The 19,563-nt window shown below is 45.2% G+C and overlaps 1 protein-coding gene across 1 annotated transcript in view; it reads left to right on the forward strand.

The window, feature by feature from the left end:
• The window catches only part of OTOGL (otogelin like), a 939,358-nt gene that overhangs the window by 15,224 nt on the left and 904,571 nt on the right, over positions 1 to 19,563 (forward strand). Inside the window, exon 4 of the mRNA XM_085653920.1 lies at positions 6,837 to 6,958. Coding sequence (XP_085510046.1) covers positions 6,869 to 6,958 — 90 coding nt within the window. The 5' untranslated portion in view covers positions 6,837 to 6,868. The remainder of the gene's footprint in view (positions 1 to 6,836; positions 6,959 to 19,563) is intronic.

Below are 19,563 nucleotides of genomic sequence, written 5' to 3' on the forward strand. Positions count from 1 at the left end.
CTTTCCTATTAGCAAATTTATACACTTTCTGTTTAGGGAATTGCTTCTGTATAGATGCCCCCCTTCTGTCATAGCGACATGGTGCTATTCTGTAACGGCCCTTGAATGGCCATATGTTTTACTTTGTTGTCATAATAATATATTTGGATATCTATCTTTTTTGTTCACAAAGTAAAGATGAGAGTACATAGTTCAGCTTAAGGATACAGCAAAAATATTGTCTCTCTGCCAAAAGTGCATTTTTTTAGTGTGTATGCCTTTTAGGTTCACCACTTACAACACAAACCCTGTCATCCCACACCTATTCACAACACTCTTCTCTGAGAGTACAGCTTAACTCCCCTAATTAAGTCTGATCAGCAAAGGTGAACAACTCCCAGATTCCATATTGTCATAACCCAAGATGTTGCTTCATTATGGGATTTTCTTTAAATGACAGCTGTGGCATGCCACACAAAGTGTGACCGAAGTACTTCCAAACACCAGACGTATTGGCTTTGCCAATGTTTCTTTAATTAATTTATTGTTTTTGACGCCACCACTTTTGTTGAGGGTTGCTCCAAGAATTGAAAACCATGTGATGTAACTTGTGAGCTTTAACCCTCTAGTTTCATATTGTTGCACCCAGTATTCGGAGTAGACATCTGCTGAACATCCCTGACTTCTAAAACCTGTTCATTCTATTTAAAAATCTCAATCATTCTACTGAATCCTCATCCCATTTTCTTTCAGGTGAGTACACTTTTAAAGTTTTAAGATTCTCCGCAAATGACTTCTGGTTCGAACTATTCATTATTTTGATGGCCAGTACCCTTTGCTATATACATTTTACAGAGTCCTAAAGAGAACAGTAACATTTACTGCTGGGATTTAAAGGCGGATCAAGTGGGATTACAAAAGAGAATTACACACTTTCTGCCCACATTATATATTCCTGGTGCTTCACTCAAGCTCTATGCCGCAGTGTGGTGGAGAGGAAATGTGTGATGCCCATTGCCTGTGCTGCTCTGGAAAGCATCCAAAGCCATTTCTAGCTAGCCTTCAGTTTCAAGTAAATCTTGTTTTGAACCCCCCATCTTACCCATGACCTCTCGTAGGGTGGAATATAGGAGGAATTTTCCTGGTCCTACTGCAAATGCAGCCAGCCCTTAAAATGAGCGCAACTTCTTATCTTCCACTAGATCCCCCAGATCATAAGTCCCATGGTCATCCAGCTGTCAAAGTGGTGTGACTTCAGAAGACACCTACTTAGGGGCAGAGCCCAGATTGGAAGATTTGGGGCATAGGGTATTGCCTTCTTATCCCTATGAATAAACATTCTCTGACACCACACAGCTACCTTCTGCAATACATTATGAATACCTTTGTAGGGTGGGGTTCACGCTCAGGAGCCACTCTATTACCGGGCAACCACCTAGCTCGATGTGGAGCATAGTGTATTCGGAATTCAGTAGCTCTCCCAGCCAGCGCATTGGCCACTGGAGTTGTGCCGCTGCATAATAAAGCTCATAATTGGGAGCCCCTAGAACACCCTTCTACAGTGGGGCATACAGTTGATCAATTGCCACCCTATGTCTGCCCGTACGACTTACTAGCCTTGTAAGTAATTGCTGCCGGTCTGTGAAGAATTGGTTTCTTCAGTATTACTGGCAATGCATCAAAGAAATAATTGAGTTTGGGAAGGCCCAGCACTTTTTGCTATTGAGATCCTACCCATTGGGGATAGAGGTAACTGCAACCAAAAAGCCATGGATTGTCTCATCCAGGCCAGTGCCTTCCCCAAGTTACCATCAATAACATGCTGCTAGGAACTGGTCGGCTGGTGGTCGCTGATCAGCATCACTCAATCCCCCATCCTGCTGGCTTTCGGTTTGACATGACAAGTCACAGAGCCACCCTCAAACCAGCCGGTCAGCGGCAAGAGGCAGTTGCCCAGTTGAAGATACAGTTCGTAAGACGGGTGGTGGGGGGCCCAGCTCCTGCCAGGAGTAGTGCTGATGTGGTAAGGCTGCAAGTCAACCCCTACCATTGCTTGAGGTCACCAGCCCTCTGGATCTGCTCCCCAGTACACCGGGCAGGGGGGGCAGCAGAGGAAATTATACAATTGCAGGCTCCAACTGTTGTCACTGAGAACCGAGTAACATTCATTTTTCCTCAGGCCACATGACATCTGTACTCCCCAATGGGCAGGAGGAATGTTATCACATGTGGGGGGAGCACCTTAAAGTCTAGTCCCAAGTCCACCATCAGCCCACCTTAGCTTCTCCTGTCTCCCCCTCACCTGGGAGGCCCAGGCACTCGGGAGACCCCACACATGTCCATGAGGCCCCTGTTAGACTTCAAGGCCCAATTTGGCCACAGTCTGATGCTGGTGCCGGTGCTGCTCTAGGCCTGCTGCTGGGGTGTCACAACACAGGGAGATTGCCAGTGCTGGCCTGGTTGGGCAAATTCCACATCCACCCCAGGGCCTGATGTTTGCATTCGTCTACCCTGGCCACACTATCTCTCACTGATCAAAGGGAAGGAGTCGAAACTGTCACTCACAAGTCGCTCACAATGGTGGCTTCTCACTGTCCCGCAGGCCGCGGTCTCCCGGTAGCACCACACCCACCTCAAACTCATACAGGAGAGGCTAGAAAAAGTGCCCCAGTGCAACACTAACACTGTCCCCTCAGGTGCCATCATGAAAGGGGATGGTGGGCTGATGCAGCAGGATAAAGTCTGGCGGTGGGTAGGAGCTCGCATTTATGTGGCCAGCCCGGTTGACATCTTGGACACTCCCTCATTCATTCATTTAATATTTCCAGTTACTATGGTGATCTTATTTTAATTCTCTACTTGCATTATTTTCTATGGAGTGTGTTGCAGTACTAGTGGTTGGCCATGTGTGATGCTTGACTTACTACAAGGCTGGGCTGGAGTATGTTTCAGCCTATTTTGATGCATTTAGGGCTATTGTAACTATAGAAGTGAATTTTGTGAAATGCAGTGGTTTTACTCTTTTGTGGGTCTGTTTTGTATTAACTTTTTACTTCCAAACCCCTCCTTATATTTCTGTAGACTTCTCCCATTTAGTAGTGATTAGTCCCCATTTTCCTAACATTCCTCTTGGCCCCTCTCACCTTTACTACTTATTTGTAGACCATTTGTGCAAATATCCTCTACCATGCATGAGATCACCTCACAAAAATCAAAGGAGAGGCAAAAGCAGAGGTCTCCGGAGGTAGGTTTGTGAACTGCTTTTTGTAGTACACGAGTAGTACTACTTTAGAACTATTTAATGTTACTAAAGAATTCAGTTTGTGAATCAGGCACTCATTTTCAAGATTCAGAACTGTTAATCCAAGCTCAGCTACCCCATTGGCTGACTGGAAGAGCATGTGCAAGACACCTTCTCCTTTTCTTGCACGTTATTAATTCATAAATAGTAGTGCATGCCTTGCAAACATCGCAGTGAATATTAAAACTGTGCAGGTGTTAACCATACGATGAACAGTAGTTTCAATAGATAAATCCTTGTGCCAACAGTTTACTGCTACCTGTGCAGTGAGCCCAATTTCGAAATGTTATTGTAAGAGAAAAAGGAAGGGATGTAAAGCATTGGCTCTTCCACCAGTTTACTGATAGTTATTGTTGGTACAAAGCTGCATAACCATCTGTTATGAAGTCGATCTATGCTCTTAAAATACCATGTGATGGTATTCATACCTCTCAAACTTTACTGTGCCATCCAACCAGCACACTCTACTTCAGTGTCACCTAACCAAGATACTCCAAATACGAAATCCTCTCCATTAGCCTTCAATGTAAACCTCCCATTCCGCTGTACTGGACGGGCCACCTTGCTGTCTCAATCAGCCTGCTCAGCATTTAACCAACACACCAAGGTCAACGCAACAGAAAACAGCAAACTTAAGATCATTTAAAGACTTCTCACTCAACAACACAAAGCTCAAACTCATCTCTTTCTCTGCCATCTTGATATAGGATGTCAGCACCCTTCTAAACATCTTCAACACATTTCTTCAAAACCTTTGGCCACCACACTCCACGTAAATTGGGCAAATGCAAGCCAAACAGCCCAGTACCCTGGTATTAGAAGACCTTGCCAATAACATATACACTATTCATAGAGGAAACAAAATGGGCCCCATTCTACTGAATAACCTTTGCACAACAAACGGACAACTCATCATATCAGCCAAATCTGAGCTCTGTATCAACATGGCCTATGAAGCTGCCTACCAAAGCAGAATGATCCTCCATACAATCAACCATGGCATTAATCCTCTGTTTGACATCAGAAATGTAACAAGCAAGTGCAATGCCATTAATCTCTTGTTCAGCTTAGAACCCTAAACCATCAATCTCACCATGACTGTTGTTAGAATGACTTTCACAACTCCACATTGCACCCCACAATAGTCTCCCACTGTCTCTACCTCCTCAAAGCCACTTCTAATTAAGGTAATGTCTTACCCTCATTCTTCATAAACGTCCACTCCAGAGAAGCTCTCTCACACCTGCTCCCCTTTGTCACTCCAAGTATCTTCCCAGAAGTTCTCAAAACAGGCTTGATCTTCCCACTCCTGAAAACCTATACCAACCCTAATGACCTCATCAACCCCCCCCCACCCCTTCATCAGCAAGGTCATTGAAAAATCAGTCTAGACACGCTTCATTGATCACATCAGTGACCTTCATGACTACTAATCTGGCTTTAGGTATAGCTGCAGCATGAAGACAGCTACAATACAAGTCACAAACAAAGCCCTTTTGTTTAAAGATAATGGTGACCTTTGCTGAACCTGTCACCTGCCTTCAAAAGCATTGATCATCCTACCATTATTCACATCCAAAGTCACAAAAGAGAATCACTGTCAGTGTCCTTCAGAGGTCCTTGTCCTACATATCCAACAAACTCCTGCTTACTCACAGTGTCAACTCCAGGTCCCAGAAGATCCCTACCACATGTGGAGTCTCCCTCAGCCCTCCATACTGTCCTTAGTCATCTTCAAACATTATATAGAACCATTAATGGCTAGATTCATTGATGATAGCATCACAATTCACCAGTTTACTGAAAGCCACAAATCTGCTTGCAAATCTCCTGCACTCCAGAAATCCAGTACCTCAAACAGTGACTTCATCTCATTAAAACCTGTCTGTTCAGATCAAAAGCTGAACAACTGATCCAAAACCTGGTCAATGGCATGCCTCTGGATGGACATGGACCTCTACTTTCACCCAATGCTAGCTACTCAGATTAATCATAGACACTGACCTCACGCTCTAGGAACCCATTGCCAAATAAATCAAGACTATCTGGTATCAGTTTGCAATACTAAACAAAGTTAAGATATGCCTCCCAGAAAGTGACTTCAGAACTGTTGTTCAAGCCATCATACTCTTGCATCTGGCTAGTGGCAATGCACTACTGTTTGGCCTTCTAGATTCCACACTGACACTACACACTGCAGCATGCCTCATCAAGGCCCTGAGGGAATATTTCCACATCAATTTCACCCTGATGGAATGTTACTGTCTCCACTTGTCAGCCCCTGCCATCTTCAAAATCAGCAGCATCATTTACAAAGCCATCATGACCGGCACCTCTGCTTATCTGACAGATAAGTTCCCCATCTCAGTGGCCCTCTGTAAGTCTGCAGTTAGGACACCATCAGACTGGATGCAATGAAGTGCAAAAAATTAAACAAGGCAAAAGAACATTTTCATTTCTGTTCTCAGCGTTTTTAAAAACACCCCACTATCCACCAGGTCTGCTTTAATCCTGTTCCAATTTAGGAAAGATACACTTAGTTATAGGACATACCTTCCCAACAAAATAACACCACCCACCCACTCTCAGAACACAGATTCCCCTCCAATCACTCATTGAATGCATTACTTGCCTTTGACCCTGCATAATAGTCTGCTGCCTTTTGGCTATGTTCACACTTTACAAATACCACATACATGCATTGTAATGACAGACTACTATCTATCATTGAGGAGTTGGGAGACAGTTCCATACTGAGTGCATCAAAAGTTTGTTGAAGAGCTGTATTACAAGTGTGCATTACATAAATGTTTGCATATTTACATTTTGAGAAAAAGATGATATGATTGTCCTCTAACATCATGACCTATGGTCAGCCAAAATAAGAATCCAATTCTCTAGGCTCCAAGGTCAGCAACATAACCATTAGACCATATTCCCTCCCCTGTGCTTTTTGTATGTGAGCCGGATGATCATGCCTGATCATGTAGCAGTAACATTGCTCTGTCAGTGAGGTAGATTTTATTAGTGATTGAGTTTTAGGTCTTACTGGTAGACCAGAGAAACAGGTTGCCTGGCTTCTAAGTAAGTGTGAATGGGCTTAGAGGGTGTAAGCAGAAGGAGGAAAGCTAGTGTTGCTTTGAGCACCAGTTATCTGCTGCATAAATAATTCCTAAAAGCTGTATTAGATCTATTGCTAAATGAATGGTGAATAGGCTTTGGGCATTCTCCTTTCTTCAGCCAGCCTCTTCTTATCAGTCAGTGGACTGATACTTTGATACTCATGTTTTCGCTCAGCCAAGTGGGTTATTTATCTCTCACCTTTGGGGTATATCCTTCCCCCTTCACTTGCATTGAATTGCATGAGGTACTCATTTACAAATACAGCCCTTTGTCCGTTCCTAATAGCTCCCTCCTGTGTGTCTCACTTTAATGTGCTAATGCTGCACGTGTTAGCACATTATACCCAGAACTATTGGCGTTGCCAATGTTTGTTGTAAACGTGTCATTTCTTGTGGACCATTAGCAGCTTAACACCTTCATTTTTTGTCACTAGGTGGGAGCAGAAAACCATTAGCTCATGTAGTAATGTTCAATGCTGGGGCATGGAGTAAAATAAGGCTGGAGAAAGCTTTAATCCTGATTTCCTATTGGATCATTAAGACTGTCTGTATTTCGGTAAGGGAGTTTTTATTTTTGCTCTCTTAATGTTTACTTACTAATGTATGTTCTTACTCTTTTTGAAACTCAGTTTGTCTATATTCTTATTTGTTAAGTGTTTTGAATTGTAAATGATGTTTGTAGTTTACACAATCATTTTTTGCAGACTTTAGCCGTAAAACCTGGCAATCGACCTATGCTAGATGTTAAAGGTATTTTAGAGGTCCTTAGCTCAAATAGTTATTTTTTGGGTGTTGTGAGAGATTAGGAATAGTATCATTAACTGCTCTTTCACCTTTCACCTTTCATCACCACTCCTTTCTTCATATAAATATATATATATATTTCACAAAGTGGCAGTCATCACTGTGTATTTATAGTTGGCTGGGGTTTCCATAGGAAAAGCATTTGCTAATAACTTTGATGCCATGTGAGAAATTTTTACTCAACTTCAGAAAAAAAAGTTAATCAACCTTAGCTCCTTCTTGGAAAGTTTTGGGGTAATCTGTCAAGCAGTGCCTGAGGAAAAGGGGGATGCCAAAACACTTTTTCCCCATTCAATTTCCAAAAGGAATTTTGGGAAGCGATATAGACCACAATTGGCAGAAATACCTTAGTCAGAAACCGTACTTTTTGTGATATGGTGTAATCTGCACAGCCATTTTTGAGAATGAAATGGTCAAAATATAGCGAAAGCTGGACTGCTGATGCCGTGGACAAGGGTACTTTTACCTGTCTGACCATGCAGTCCCAGTTTCCAGGACTGGTACTGGTCCCCAGGATCAAGTGATCTGATTGTCTGGCTACAACATCAACAGAAATGCTCTGGCTGCAATTTCAGAACTTGGGGCCTCTTTTGGCTTTGTTCATTTATATATTCACTGAAAAAAACAAGATACAGGGACATTATAGTTAGGCTCAGATTTCTTTCATACAAAACCAGTGAAATTCAGCAGTTACAGTTAGTTGAACTTACTATAATTTACACCCTTGTAATACTCTGCTTATGACTTCACATATTACATCACTCATGACATGGTCAGTGACATCACTGACATCACTGATGGCATCTCAAATGACATCACTGATAACATCATCAAGCAAGTGTTAGTGTTTTTAAGAGTTTATGGGTGTTAAACATATATACTAACCTACTAAAATAGTTACATTAGTATAATAGGTGCACTACCACTGAGTGATACTATTTATAACATATATGAAGTGAGTAACTGTGTGACTGTATGTATCCTTGTGTATATGGTTTTGTAAGTGGCAGTATGGGTGTATAGGTGGGTGTGTGAGTAGCTATGTGGGTGAGTGACATGCTGTGTGAGTGGCTGTATTGGTGAGTGAGTGGATATGTCAGTTGCTATATGAGTGAGTGAGTGTGAGTATCTCTATTAGTGGATAAGTGGGTGTGTAGTGACTGTGGGTGAGTGAGTGGGTGTCTGAGTGACTGACTTAGTGTGTAAGTGATTGTGCAGGTGAGTCAGTGGCTGTTTGAGTGGGTGTTTGCTTAAGTGAGTTGGTGTGTGAGTGGCTATAATGGAGAGTGTATGGGTGAGTGAGTTGATGTGAGTGTTTGTATGGATGTGTGAATGGGTATGTAAGTGGTTGTGTGGGTGTGTGAGTGTTTGTATGGGTGAGTGAATAGCAGTGTTGAGAGGTTGTATGGGTGAGTGAGTGGGTATGTGAATAACTGTATAGCAGTGAATTTTAGCTTCTATCCCGGATTGGTCCCTTGAGGCATACCTAATAGTGCCGGGACACTCTCTGTGAGTAGCTGTGTGCTTTAGAAATGTTTAATTCAATTCAATCAGTGATGTCATTTGAGATGTCACCAGTGATGTCACAGACCATGTCAGGAGTGATGTAATATATGAGGTCATAAGCAGTGCGATGCAGGGGCGTAAGTTATAGTTAGCTCAGGAAACTATAACTGCTACATGTCACTGGTTTTGTATGCGTGAAATCTGAGCCTAACTATCAGGTTCCTGAAACCTTTGGTTTTATCAGTGAATTTCTAAGGTTTTTTTAAATTCTATTTGCTAGCTATAACTTCCCTGTAAACTTTGTTTTTTCTATGTATTTTTAACTAGTAGTCACATTTACAGATTGGTGGGGCCCGACCAGCTCTCAGGAATCCCACTGTGTCAGACTTACTGGGGCTAACAGGAGGGCTTCTTGATCCCCAAGGACCTTCAGCATCTAAGAAGATTTCGTACCTCAACCAGTAATGTACCAGGAGGTGTATTTGCAGAGTGGTGGAAAAAAGGGGCGGGCCTCCAGCCAGCTCTCAGTAATTGCACTGTGTGGGACTTACTAGAGGTGACAGGAGGGGCTCTTGGTCCCCAATGAACGACAGCATCCAAGGGGACTTCATCTGCCAACCAGTAGCATGCCAGGAGGCGCGTTTGCAGAGTGGTGGAGAAAGGGGGCATGGCCTCCGAAGTCTTCTTGACAATCAGGCTATGTGGGACTTTCTGGAGGTAACAGAAGGTGTACCTGGCCCCCAAGAAACCTCAGCATCCAAGGGCACTTCATCCCCCAGGTAGTAGTGCACCAGAAGGCGCATTTGCCGAGTGGTGGAAAAAGGGGGCATGGATTCCGAACACCTCTCAGCAATCCCGCTGTGTGGGATTTACTGGAGGTAACAGGAGGGGATTACGGCCCCCAAGGACCCTTTGAGCCGAGGGGACTTCAGCCCCAGCCAGCTGTGTGCCAGGAGGTGCGTTTGCAGAGTGGTGGAGAAAGGGGTATGGCCTGCGAAGTCTTCACAGCAATCAGGCAGTGTTGGACTTAGTGGAGGTGCCAGGAGGCGCGTTTGCAGAGTGGTGGAGAAAGGGGGCATGGCCTCCGAAGTCTTCTTGACAATCAGGCTATGTGGGACTTTCTGGAGGTAACAGAAGGTGTACCTGGCCCCCAAGAAACCTCAGCATCCAAGGGCACTTCATCCCCCAGGTAGTAGTGCACCAGAAGGCGCATTTGCAGAGTGGTGGAAAAAGGGGGCATGGATTCCGAACACCTCTCAGCAATCCCGCTGTGTGGGATTTACTGGAGGTAACAGGAGGGGATTACGGCCCCCAAGGACCCTTTGAGCCGAGGGGACTTCAGCCCCAACCAGCTGTGTGCCAGAAGGTGCGTTTGCAGAGTGGTGGAGAAAGGGGTATGGCCTTCGAAGTCTTCACAGCAATCAGGCAGTGTTGGACTTAGTGGAGGTAACATAAATTGTCCCTGGCCCCAAAGGACCCTCAACATCCAAGGGGACTTCATCCCCCAACCAGAAGTGTGCCATAAGGCGCGTTTGCAGAGTAGTGAAAAAAGGGGGCGCACCCTTTGAAGACCTTTCAGCAATCCCGCTGTTTAGGAAATCAGGAGGTAACAGGAGGGCTTGTTGACTTTCAAGGACCCTCTGCAGCAAAGGGGACTTCATCCCCAACCAGTTGTGCACCTGGAGGTTTGTTTTCAGATTGGTGGTGAAAAGTGGTGGGGACTCTGGTGAATTGTCTGTCTTTTTAAAATTATTTTTAAAGTTATTTATAAAGTTTTTTGGGGAGGGAGCCTTGTGGCCCCCTCTTTGCTGGGCTGATTTTGGCCCTGGTGGATGGGCCCGGGCTCTTTTTACATTTTTTCAAATAAATTAGTTAATAATGAGAGGGGAACCCCATCCCCTGGGCCCAGCCTCACTTGTGGGTGTCCTGATCCCACCCAGGGCACCCACTCTGTTGGGTGGAAGCCTCAAGGCCCCTGCGGCCCTTGCCAGCTCCCTGCCTCCTGTGGGAGCTGGCATTGCTTTGATAGAGAGGGAGGTGCTGAACATGCAAAATGCTCTCTCTTGCTCAAAGTGGAGCACAGTTTCCTATGGCTTGGCATGAGCGGTAAAGCTTCTGCCAAGCCACAGCAAACATCTATGTCCCATGGGTGGGGTGAGCACCCCGGGACATAGCAGGAGCCAGCCCTGGGGGTGGTGGTCCTCAGGGCCAACTATGTGTCCGGGAGGGGGAACCACTCGGCCCCCTCCCTCTTTTTAAAGCTATGCCCTGTGGAGGTTGTGGGCCCTGAAGTGCAGGGGGGTTTTCTAGGCCCCCTCATGCATTTTAATGTAGTGCCAGTTAGGTGGCAGTCCCCAGGACACAGGGATCAGAGTGGCCCCCCATTTCTCTATATGTAGCTCTGGCAGATGGCGGTCCCCAGGGGGGTCAGCTCGGCACCCCCATTTCTTTGCATATAGCCCCTGGAAGGTGACAATCCCAGGGGCTTTGGGTGGTCTGTGTGGGCCCCCGCTTAATTTATTAGTAATACCCCGGGGAGGTGGTGGTACCTGGGGTTTTAATAAACCCTAGGAGGGGGCCCCATGAGCCCCCTTCCGTTATTTTGTATATGCCCTCTGGATTTGGCCCACTCGGTGCTTCCTGAAAAAGACATGGGGGAGCCTGCACCTTTTTGTTTTCAATTTTGCCGTGGATCCGTGGGTCCATCTGTGAATTCATGGCAAAATTGAAAAAAAATATGCTTGTAACACCCGGGGTGTCCCAGTGGTTCCCCCACCCTATCTGGGGGGCCAGGGTATTCATATCCTGCTCCCTTTTCTTTATTGTTTACATTTTTTGTAGGACTCAGCTTCAAGCCGAGTCCCAAGATGACTGCCAACACTTCCTGGTTGGATTGTTGGCAGCCAATACAATTTCAGTAGGATCCGCGAGTCCACTGCAAGAATCCACGTCCCCAAATATCTATATTTTTTAACCTTAAATATCTCTAAAACTGCTGCACCAAATAAGAAAAAGCAGCTTTCTGGACAAACATTTATCGTTCTGCCAAATGTGGTGTAATTCCGTTCAGCGGTTCGGGCTGTAGTCATGTTAAAAATCCCTAGGCGAAAATGCGTTTTAGAACACCCCTTTTTTCTCTGCTCCTGCTTGACAGATAACCCTGAAACCTTCAACACAGTTGCTGAACCGAAAAAAGGAAACGTTTTGACAATTTTGTGAAGATTCATCAAGCGGCGCCAAAGTTATTGGGAAAACATAAAACGCTTTTTCCATGGAAACATGGTCCTAACTATAATACCTACTGGAGACCTCCAATAGGTAATATATATGTATGTGATCAAGGACACGTGTTGTCCGAAACGCGTCAGAACGGAGGCTTGTGAGAAATAAAAGATCTTATCCCATTTACCAACTGCAGTTTGTAACTCTCTTTTCGCCGGGAAAACGTTTGGAGAGCCTGCGGTACTTCGATATATTTATATATGTGTATATATATATATCTATATAAATTAATTACTGGCGGTCGCCAGTAGGTAGTTATAGTTAGGACCTAGTTACGATAGGAAAATGGCAACATTCTATTCGCAATCACTTTGGCGCCGATTGATAAATCTTCGTGAAATTATCAAAACTAATTATTTGTTGAGATCAGCTCCTATTTGAAAGTTTGGGGGTGATTCGTCAAGGGGGGGCCGAGAAAAAGGGGGGTCCCAAAATGTGTTTTTTCAATGTTAATTTCCATAGGAAACTTTAGACAAGGCTACAGGTCGAACGGGTGAACGGAATTACCCCAAATTTGGCAGGGAGAAAGGGTCTTGGTCTAGAAAGCACGCTTTTGTTTATTTGGCGTAAATCCGTTCAGTAGTTTTTGAGAAATATAGAAATTCCCATTGAAGCGAGTAAGGGGGAAAAAGGGTAAAAAATGTGGGAAAGAGGAGGGTAGGAGCACTGTAACCTCTGTGGTGTGTTTAGGGTGTGCTATAGAGGGGGTGCGAAGCAAACTACTCATACCTACCGGCCTGAAAGTGCTGGGTATGGAAATTAAGTGAGGTATTGCGTAGTCTGATGCTGCTAAGGTGAGCTGCTGCGGGATTCGGGGATGAAAGCGTGAGCCTAAACTGTGTGCCTTATGGTGTGAAGTCATGTGCCCTGGCTGCTGCAGCACCCTTGTGGAAGTAGTGTCAGCATGTGTTTATACCTACTAGGACAAACTACTGACTCTTACTGGTTTGAAAGTCCTGGGGTACGGAAAATATGTGAGGTATTGTCTAGAGTCTCATGGTGCTAAGCTGAGGTGCTGCCGAAGTCGGGGATGAAAGCGTGAGTCCAAACTGTTTGTCATATGCTGTGGAAAAGCATCTTTGTGATTGGTTAAGAAAAAGCAGTTTCAACGTTGAGTACATATCATGGGATAAAATTTGCTCAACGGAACCACAGCTGCTACTTGCATTTGGAAGGCACTGTTCGAACTTAAAACAATTGTGAACTTTTAACCTGCACATGCTGTTAAATGTTCGAGAAAATGTTGCAAAAAAATATCGTTAAGTTTAAAAAAATGTATGAACTTTTAACCTGCACGTGTTGTAGAATGTTCTAGAAAGTGTGTTGAATACGTTGCACTTCTGACTTCTATGTGTTGTTGAATATTAAAAAAACGTTTTATATGGAAAATTAAAAAGAAACCAATAGAGAAACATTTTGAAACCTAAAAGAATCAAGGAACTATTCTAATTTGTTCTTTACATGTGTTTATGTGTGGAGCAACAAAATTATATACACAACAGCACCAGGAAGAGGAAGAAGCAGGGAGTGGGGGGACGGGGGGAGATGGGCAGAATGGCACACATGCACAATTAAGTACAGCACAAGTATAGACAAACAATGGCCAAAATGAAGCACACCAACAAGGAGCACAAGTCACAGAACCCGCCAACATCACACCACTGTACGAGCATAGAAGTGAACACCACGCTGCATTCATACAGGATGTGTACAAAGGCCGGTCGTTGGTTCGTGGGATGTCTGCGACCGTGGTTATCATGGATGAGATGCCCAGCACGTGGCACATGGGCGAGTTCACTGTGTGTTACATTGCCAAACAGCTACTTCTCCCTCCCACGAGCCCCCACACTTTTCTACGGTGCGCTGTTATATCTCGTGCACTCATACGGCACACCATTGTAATGCCTATTAGCGCATGTCCTGCTACATTCAAACTACACCATCACAGTGCCGTTTGGAGGTGGTGCATGGCACTTTACAACATCGAGTGCTGCGGCCTTTGTGGCAGGCCACACCAGAACACAGAGACACACTTACCGCACTTCCTGTACACGGACATGTCCGAGAGGCCCTGTTCCCCTTGCCGGACAGGCACACCCCTGCGCTGACCTGTGCACTCCAGACCAGCACATGCCGGTTGTGCATGCAGGGGGATGCGTGCGTAGCTACATGTCCAGGCTCACTGACAATGCTGAGGTGACAGCACACTGTGATGTTGCAGGGCTCGTGCCCATCATGCTAAGACAATGACCACAGGGACACACTTGCTCAGATGCGGGTTTGGGGGGCGTTGGCGGTCCTGGAGTTGTTGCGATGAGTTTTGTGGCCCTCATGGGTATCCCTGCATCATGCTCATTGATTCTATGGCACCTGTGGGTGTTCTGGTGTGGCTCTTGGCTGTGTTCTGTTTCATGGTGCAGGTAGTCATCCTGCTTAACACCAGCAGAAAGCAGGTGTAAAATACCTGGTGCTAAAGTGTCTTATCGCCGGAATTTGTTTCGCATTGCAGTTGGTGTGAAAGTTGTGATTTTTTTCGTGTGCAGAACAATATACGAACTGAGCAGTGTATCTCGTCAAGATCCAGCACTTGACGCACTATTCCCAATCAATATAAATACAATGAGATTTCTTAATTGATTTTGTGTGTACACTGTAAGTGCAGCCACTACCTCAGTACAATTCAATACAGGATTTTAGTATTTAGAATAAATCGCAAAGGTGCACCTTGTGTCTTTTTGTACTGGAACGGCTAGTCTGCATTTCATTATCAGCACTTTAATGGAAGTAAAGTTGAGATAAATCTAACACACTATTCAGAAGTTGGTGTGAACTGCAGACATCACCAGTATTCCCACGATAAGTGCCCCAAAATGTAACACCATGGTGGACTCCATCAAATAACAGTAATAAGAACAAGAAAGAGTCACACAGCAGTGAAGAGAACAACCAAAAACGTTATTCTTTTTTTTTAAACTTTATTTTTTTATAAATATATATGTAAACTATAAACGAAAATCTATTTGCAAAAGAATTTTTTTTATTAACATATATATAAATGATAAACTAATAAACAAAATGTAACAAAAATAATAGAAAACAAGAAGGCGGAACACTCATGTGGGGACCATGGATGTTGACGACAGAGCCTGGAAAATAAAGCACATAATAAGGACGTGTGTAATGGGCATATCAAAGGAGAGAGGCACAGAGAAACAGAGAAGGAAAAAAAAGCCAGAGAGAAAAAGAGAGGGAAAAAAAGAAAGGGAGTGAGAAAGGGAGAAGGAAGAGAGAGAGTAGAGTGATAGAAGGAAAAGAAGGAAGAGAGAGAGAGAGAGAGAGATTGAGAGAGAGACAGACACTGCCGCCTCTGCGCATCCATGAGCAAATAATTACCTGGTGCCACCGGAGTGTGCAGCAGTGGGCACTCCACGTGCCCGTCAAAACTCCGCGCATCCCAGATATGTCCCTGAGTCATGAATGGCGGAGACCACATCATCTTCTCCACATCCCGGCAGATCTCACACATGTCACTGAGTCCTGAGTCATCAATGGCGGAGACCACATCAGCTTCTCCACGGCCCGGCAGATCTCACACATGTGGCTGAGTCCTGAATCACCGATGGTGGAGACCACATCAGGTTTTGGGGCCGCTAAGCCTGTGGAACTCAAGTGTGTGCACGGGGTGGTAGGCCCCTGATGGCCATATGAGGTTTGGGTGGTATTAACCCTGTGCATCTGAAGTCCGCGCCAAGGGGGTGGTAGGTCCCTGATGGCTATACCGATCAGGGTGCAACTAACCGTCCGTGCAACTTTTCAAAGACTCTTTATGGTTGAGACATGTGGAGCATCCGCCATCTAGGCAATAAAGGATGTGACGTTGTCGATCTATTATATTTGCGTGGTCACATGGCCTGTGACGCATGTGCCGGATGGGTGTGGTGTGTGTGCAAACCTGCCCTGAGGGAGTGGCCGTGAGATGTTGAGAACTAGACCACTGACCTGCACACCAACAGCGAATACGCCTGCGACAGGTAGCTATGTGGGGCCAACGTCGGAACGTAATCGCAGTGGCGTGGCGTACGATGGAACAGGGCAGGGATAGCTACAATAACGCAGATGGTTCATAGTACTGCATCTGTGAGCTGGCCCTCTGCGAGCCTGGGTGTAAACTGTTTATAACTCACACTACATAAGCATTGAAAAACCATTTTGTGATTCAGTTGGTGAGCTGGCATTTGTCCGCGGCATTTGTGAAAACATATCGGAGTTCTTTCTGTGATAGATACCCCTTTGACACTGCCTCTCCCCACATCAGCAGGTAAGGCACCCTCTTCCCACATTACCATCATACCCCCAACAACCTTCTTGGACCTGGAAGTGTCCCTGTGTGGTCGGACAAAGAAGAATCTTAGTCATGTCTACATTTATATATAAACAAATTATTTAATGAAAAGAACAACAAATAAGACTGAAGGGAGTCTGGTGCTGTGGTCACTGTTACGAAGTTGGGGTCACTGCCATTCAGGACTCAGGACACAGTTACACATGTGGGATCGGCTTGTGTTAAAGAGGTTTAGTGGGACTACGTGTCGCCAGCCTTGCATTTCGAAATATGCGTCACTGATCGAAGGGAGTGTGGTGCTGTGGTTGGTGCCACGGACTTGGGGTCACTGCCATTCAGGACTCAGGACACAGTTACACATGTTGGATCGGCTTGTTTTAAAGAGGGTTAGTGGCACCAGAAGTATTGAGACTGTATGAGCCAGTGATGATGCTTGGTGTGGACGGGCCGCACTGGGAGCAATGTGTCTTGGCTACTGGACTGCGTCATGTGGAATCAGGACTCTATCTGAATTGTGAGGCGTGCTGACCGTAGTGTAGGCCAGAGGTAGCAGTGAGCAAGGACCAACAGCCACGTGCATACGTTGGTGGCCCCACTGGCCTGCGTAGTGCAGGTTCAGTGGCACCCCGTGTCACCGGCCTTCCATATGGAAATACCCCTCACTGATAGAAGGGAGTCTAGTGCTGTGTTTGCTGCAATTCAGCACTCAGGACACACTTACACATGTGGGATCGGCTTGTGTTGAATAGGGTTAGTTGGCACCACGTGTCGTCGGTCTTCCACAGGGTAGGCCAGAGGCAGCGGTCAGCAAAGGCCCACAGGCAGGTGACGTTGACTTGAGCTGCACAGATTGGGGGCATGTGGTCTTCTTAATCCATTATAGAGTCTTACACAATTTGCGTTGCTACTAATCTTGAATTGTGAACCGTGTACCCCCAGTGTAGGGCGGAGGCAGCGGTCAGGATGGGCGCACAGCTACGTGGCGATGATTTATGGTGCAGTGAGTTAGTAGCACCTGAAGCACACAGCGTGTGCACACCGTGCGATGATGCGTGGTCTGGGCGGGCCGCACTGGAAGCAAAGTGTCTTGCGAACTGGACTGCGACATCTGCAATCGCCACTGCATCTGAATTGTGAGCGCTGCTGTCCGCAGTGTAGATCAAAGGCAGTAGTCGGTACAGACATAAGTCTGCAGTGCTGTGCCACTGGGTTCACAGGGGGCCTGTGTCGAGGAGGCCCGCGGTTATGGCGGCAGCCACGTGCCAGGATGAGGGATGCCGCTGTGACAGACTCGTTGGTCTTCCCTCAAGTGAACCACACCTAGGGCCTGGCCTATTTATTCATACAGCTACGCTGGAGTGGCGTACGTTGGAGCAGCCCACTCCGCTTCCACTTCCAGGGGGGACAACACAGCTACATGACCCAGATCTTCCCCACTGCCTGAGGTAACATGGTTGCGTCCACTGTGCACTACACTACAAGTATCAACAGTATATCTCCACATGGAGAGGTTTGTGCTTTGCATAGTAAGGTCTGCGGAGCACATCAGCGTTACACTTGGCATTGTGTGGTTTATTGTTGAAGGGTGACTTGCCTCCTTCATATATAGTTGGTTGCCACATCTCCCAACATTCAGCTATTGTGTGGCTGAGGGGCATGGCGTTTCGGGAAGGTCCGTTGTCCTGTTTTGCGCTGCCTTGGTGGTAGTAGGGGGGAGTGCGGGGGGGAGGTTCTGGTGGTGGTGGCGCTGGGTGTTGTGGTCTTGTTGCGTGTCGGACCTGCATGATCAGTAGCTCTATCACGTGTTGGTCTTTAGATGTGGCTGTGAGTTGGGTCCAATTCACGGAGTAGATAGTCGACCTCCTTACACCAGTTAAAGGTTGATGTTAATTTGTTACTGCTAACTCGGCTTATCGCCTGCTTTTTGGATCGCATTGCAGATTGCTCTCGTTTGTGGCGATTTTGTTGGCGTAAGGTATTGATGGAAGAGTGGTTAGATTTGCAGTTTTCATCAAGTTGAGAATGGGTTGATAATTAATAAAACACGGAAAAAATGATACGTTTAATGAACATTATAATTAGAAATTAGCATTTAAAAAACCTTTGAAATTCACTGAAAAAACCATAGGAATCAGGCACGTTATAGTTAGAAATTAGCATTTAAAAAACCTTAGAAATTCACAGCAAAAAACATAGGTTTCAGGCACGTTATAGTTAGAAATGAGCATTTAAAAAACCTTAGAAATTCACTGAAGAAACCATAGGTTTCAGGCATGTTATAGTTCGAAATTAGCATTTAAAAAACCTTTGAAATTCACTGAAAAAAACATAGGTTTCAGGGATGTTATAGTTAGTTGGACATTTCACTCATAGAAAACCATAGAAATTCCCCTGTTATAGTTAGTTGAGCTAACTATAACTTGCGCCCCCGCAATGCACTGCTGATGACGTCACATATTACATCATTCATGACATGGTCAGTGACATCACTGATGACATCACTAATAACTTTGCCGCTGTTTGACGAATCTCCACGAAACGTTGAAATCAGTCTCGCCTTTTTGGCTTTGGCAATGCAGAACAATTGGCTTTGACAATTATTTTTGCCGATGATATTCAACATCAGCAAATGGAGAGAAAAAACGAGCATTGGTAAAGTCAATAGGTGTAGCATTGTGCACTAACTCAAAGTGAAGGGAGGATTGAAAGTTTCAGGGTGATCTGTCTAGCAGGAGCTGAGAAAAAAGGGGGTCCCCAAACGCATTTTCCTCATTCATCTTCCCTTAGGAACTTTACACACAGCTACAGCCTAAACCAGGGAACGTATTTACACCATATCTGGCAGAAAGCTAGACCTAGGTCTTAAAAGAGTGCTTTTTGTAATTTGGTGTAAATCCATTGAGTCGTTTTTGAGGAAGCAATGCTCAAATAGTTTGTATATCTAGGGATGCGGAGCTTCCGCTGATGCCGACAGATCTCGAGCATCTTAGGACTCGGGACTCAGTTGCAAGTTAAAGAAAATGAAAAAAAGATGCAAGGGTGCAGTGTAGGAAAACCCTGACCCCCTATGCCTAGTGGTGGAGTCCTAGAGGGACCCTGTCTAGGACTAAAAATATTTTAAAATAAAACATTGCTGCAAATTTATGGAGGATCCACACATTTGTGGTGGTTCTGGTGCAAAATAAATTTTAAAAAAACAATTGCGAGCTCCCACACTTGCTTTTCAA

The sequence above is a fragment of the Triturus cristatus genome, chromosome 4_1, assembly GCF_964204655.1.
Source record: "Triturus cristatus chromosome 4_1, aTriCri1.1, whole genome shotgun sequence".
Taxonomy (NCBI): Eukaryota; Metazoa; Chordata; class Amphibia; order Caudata; family Salamandridae; genus Triturus; species Triturus cristatus.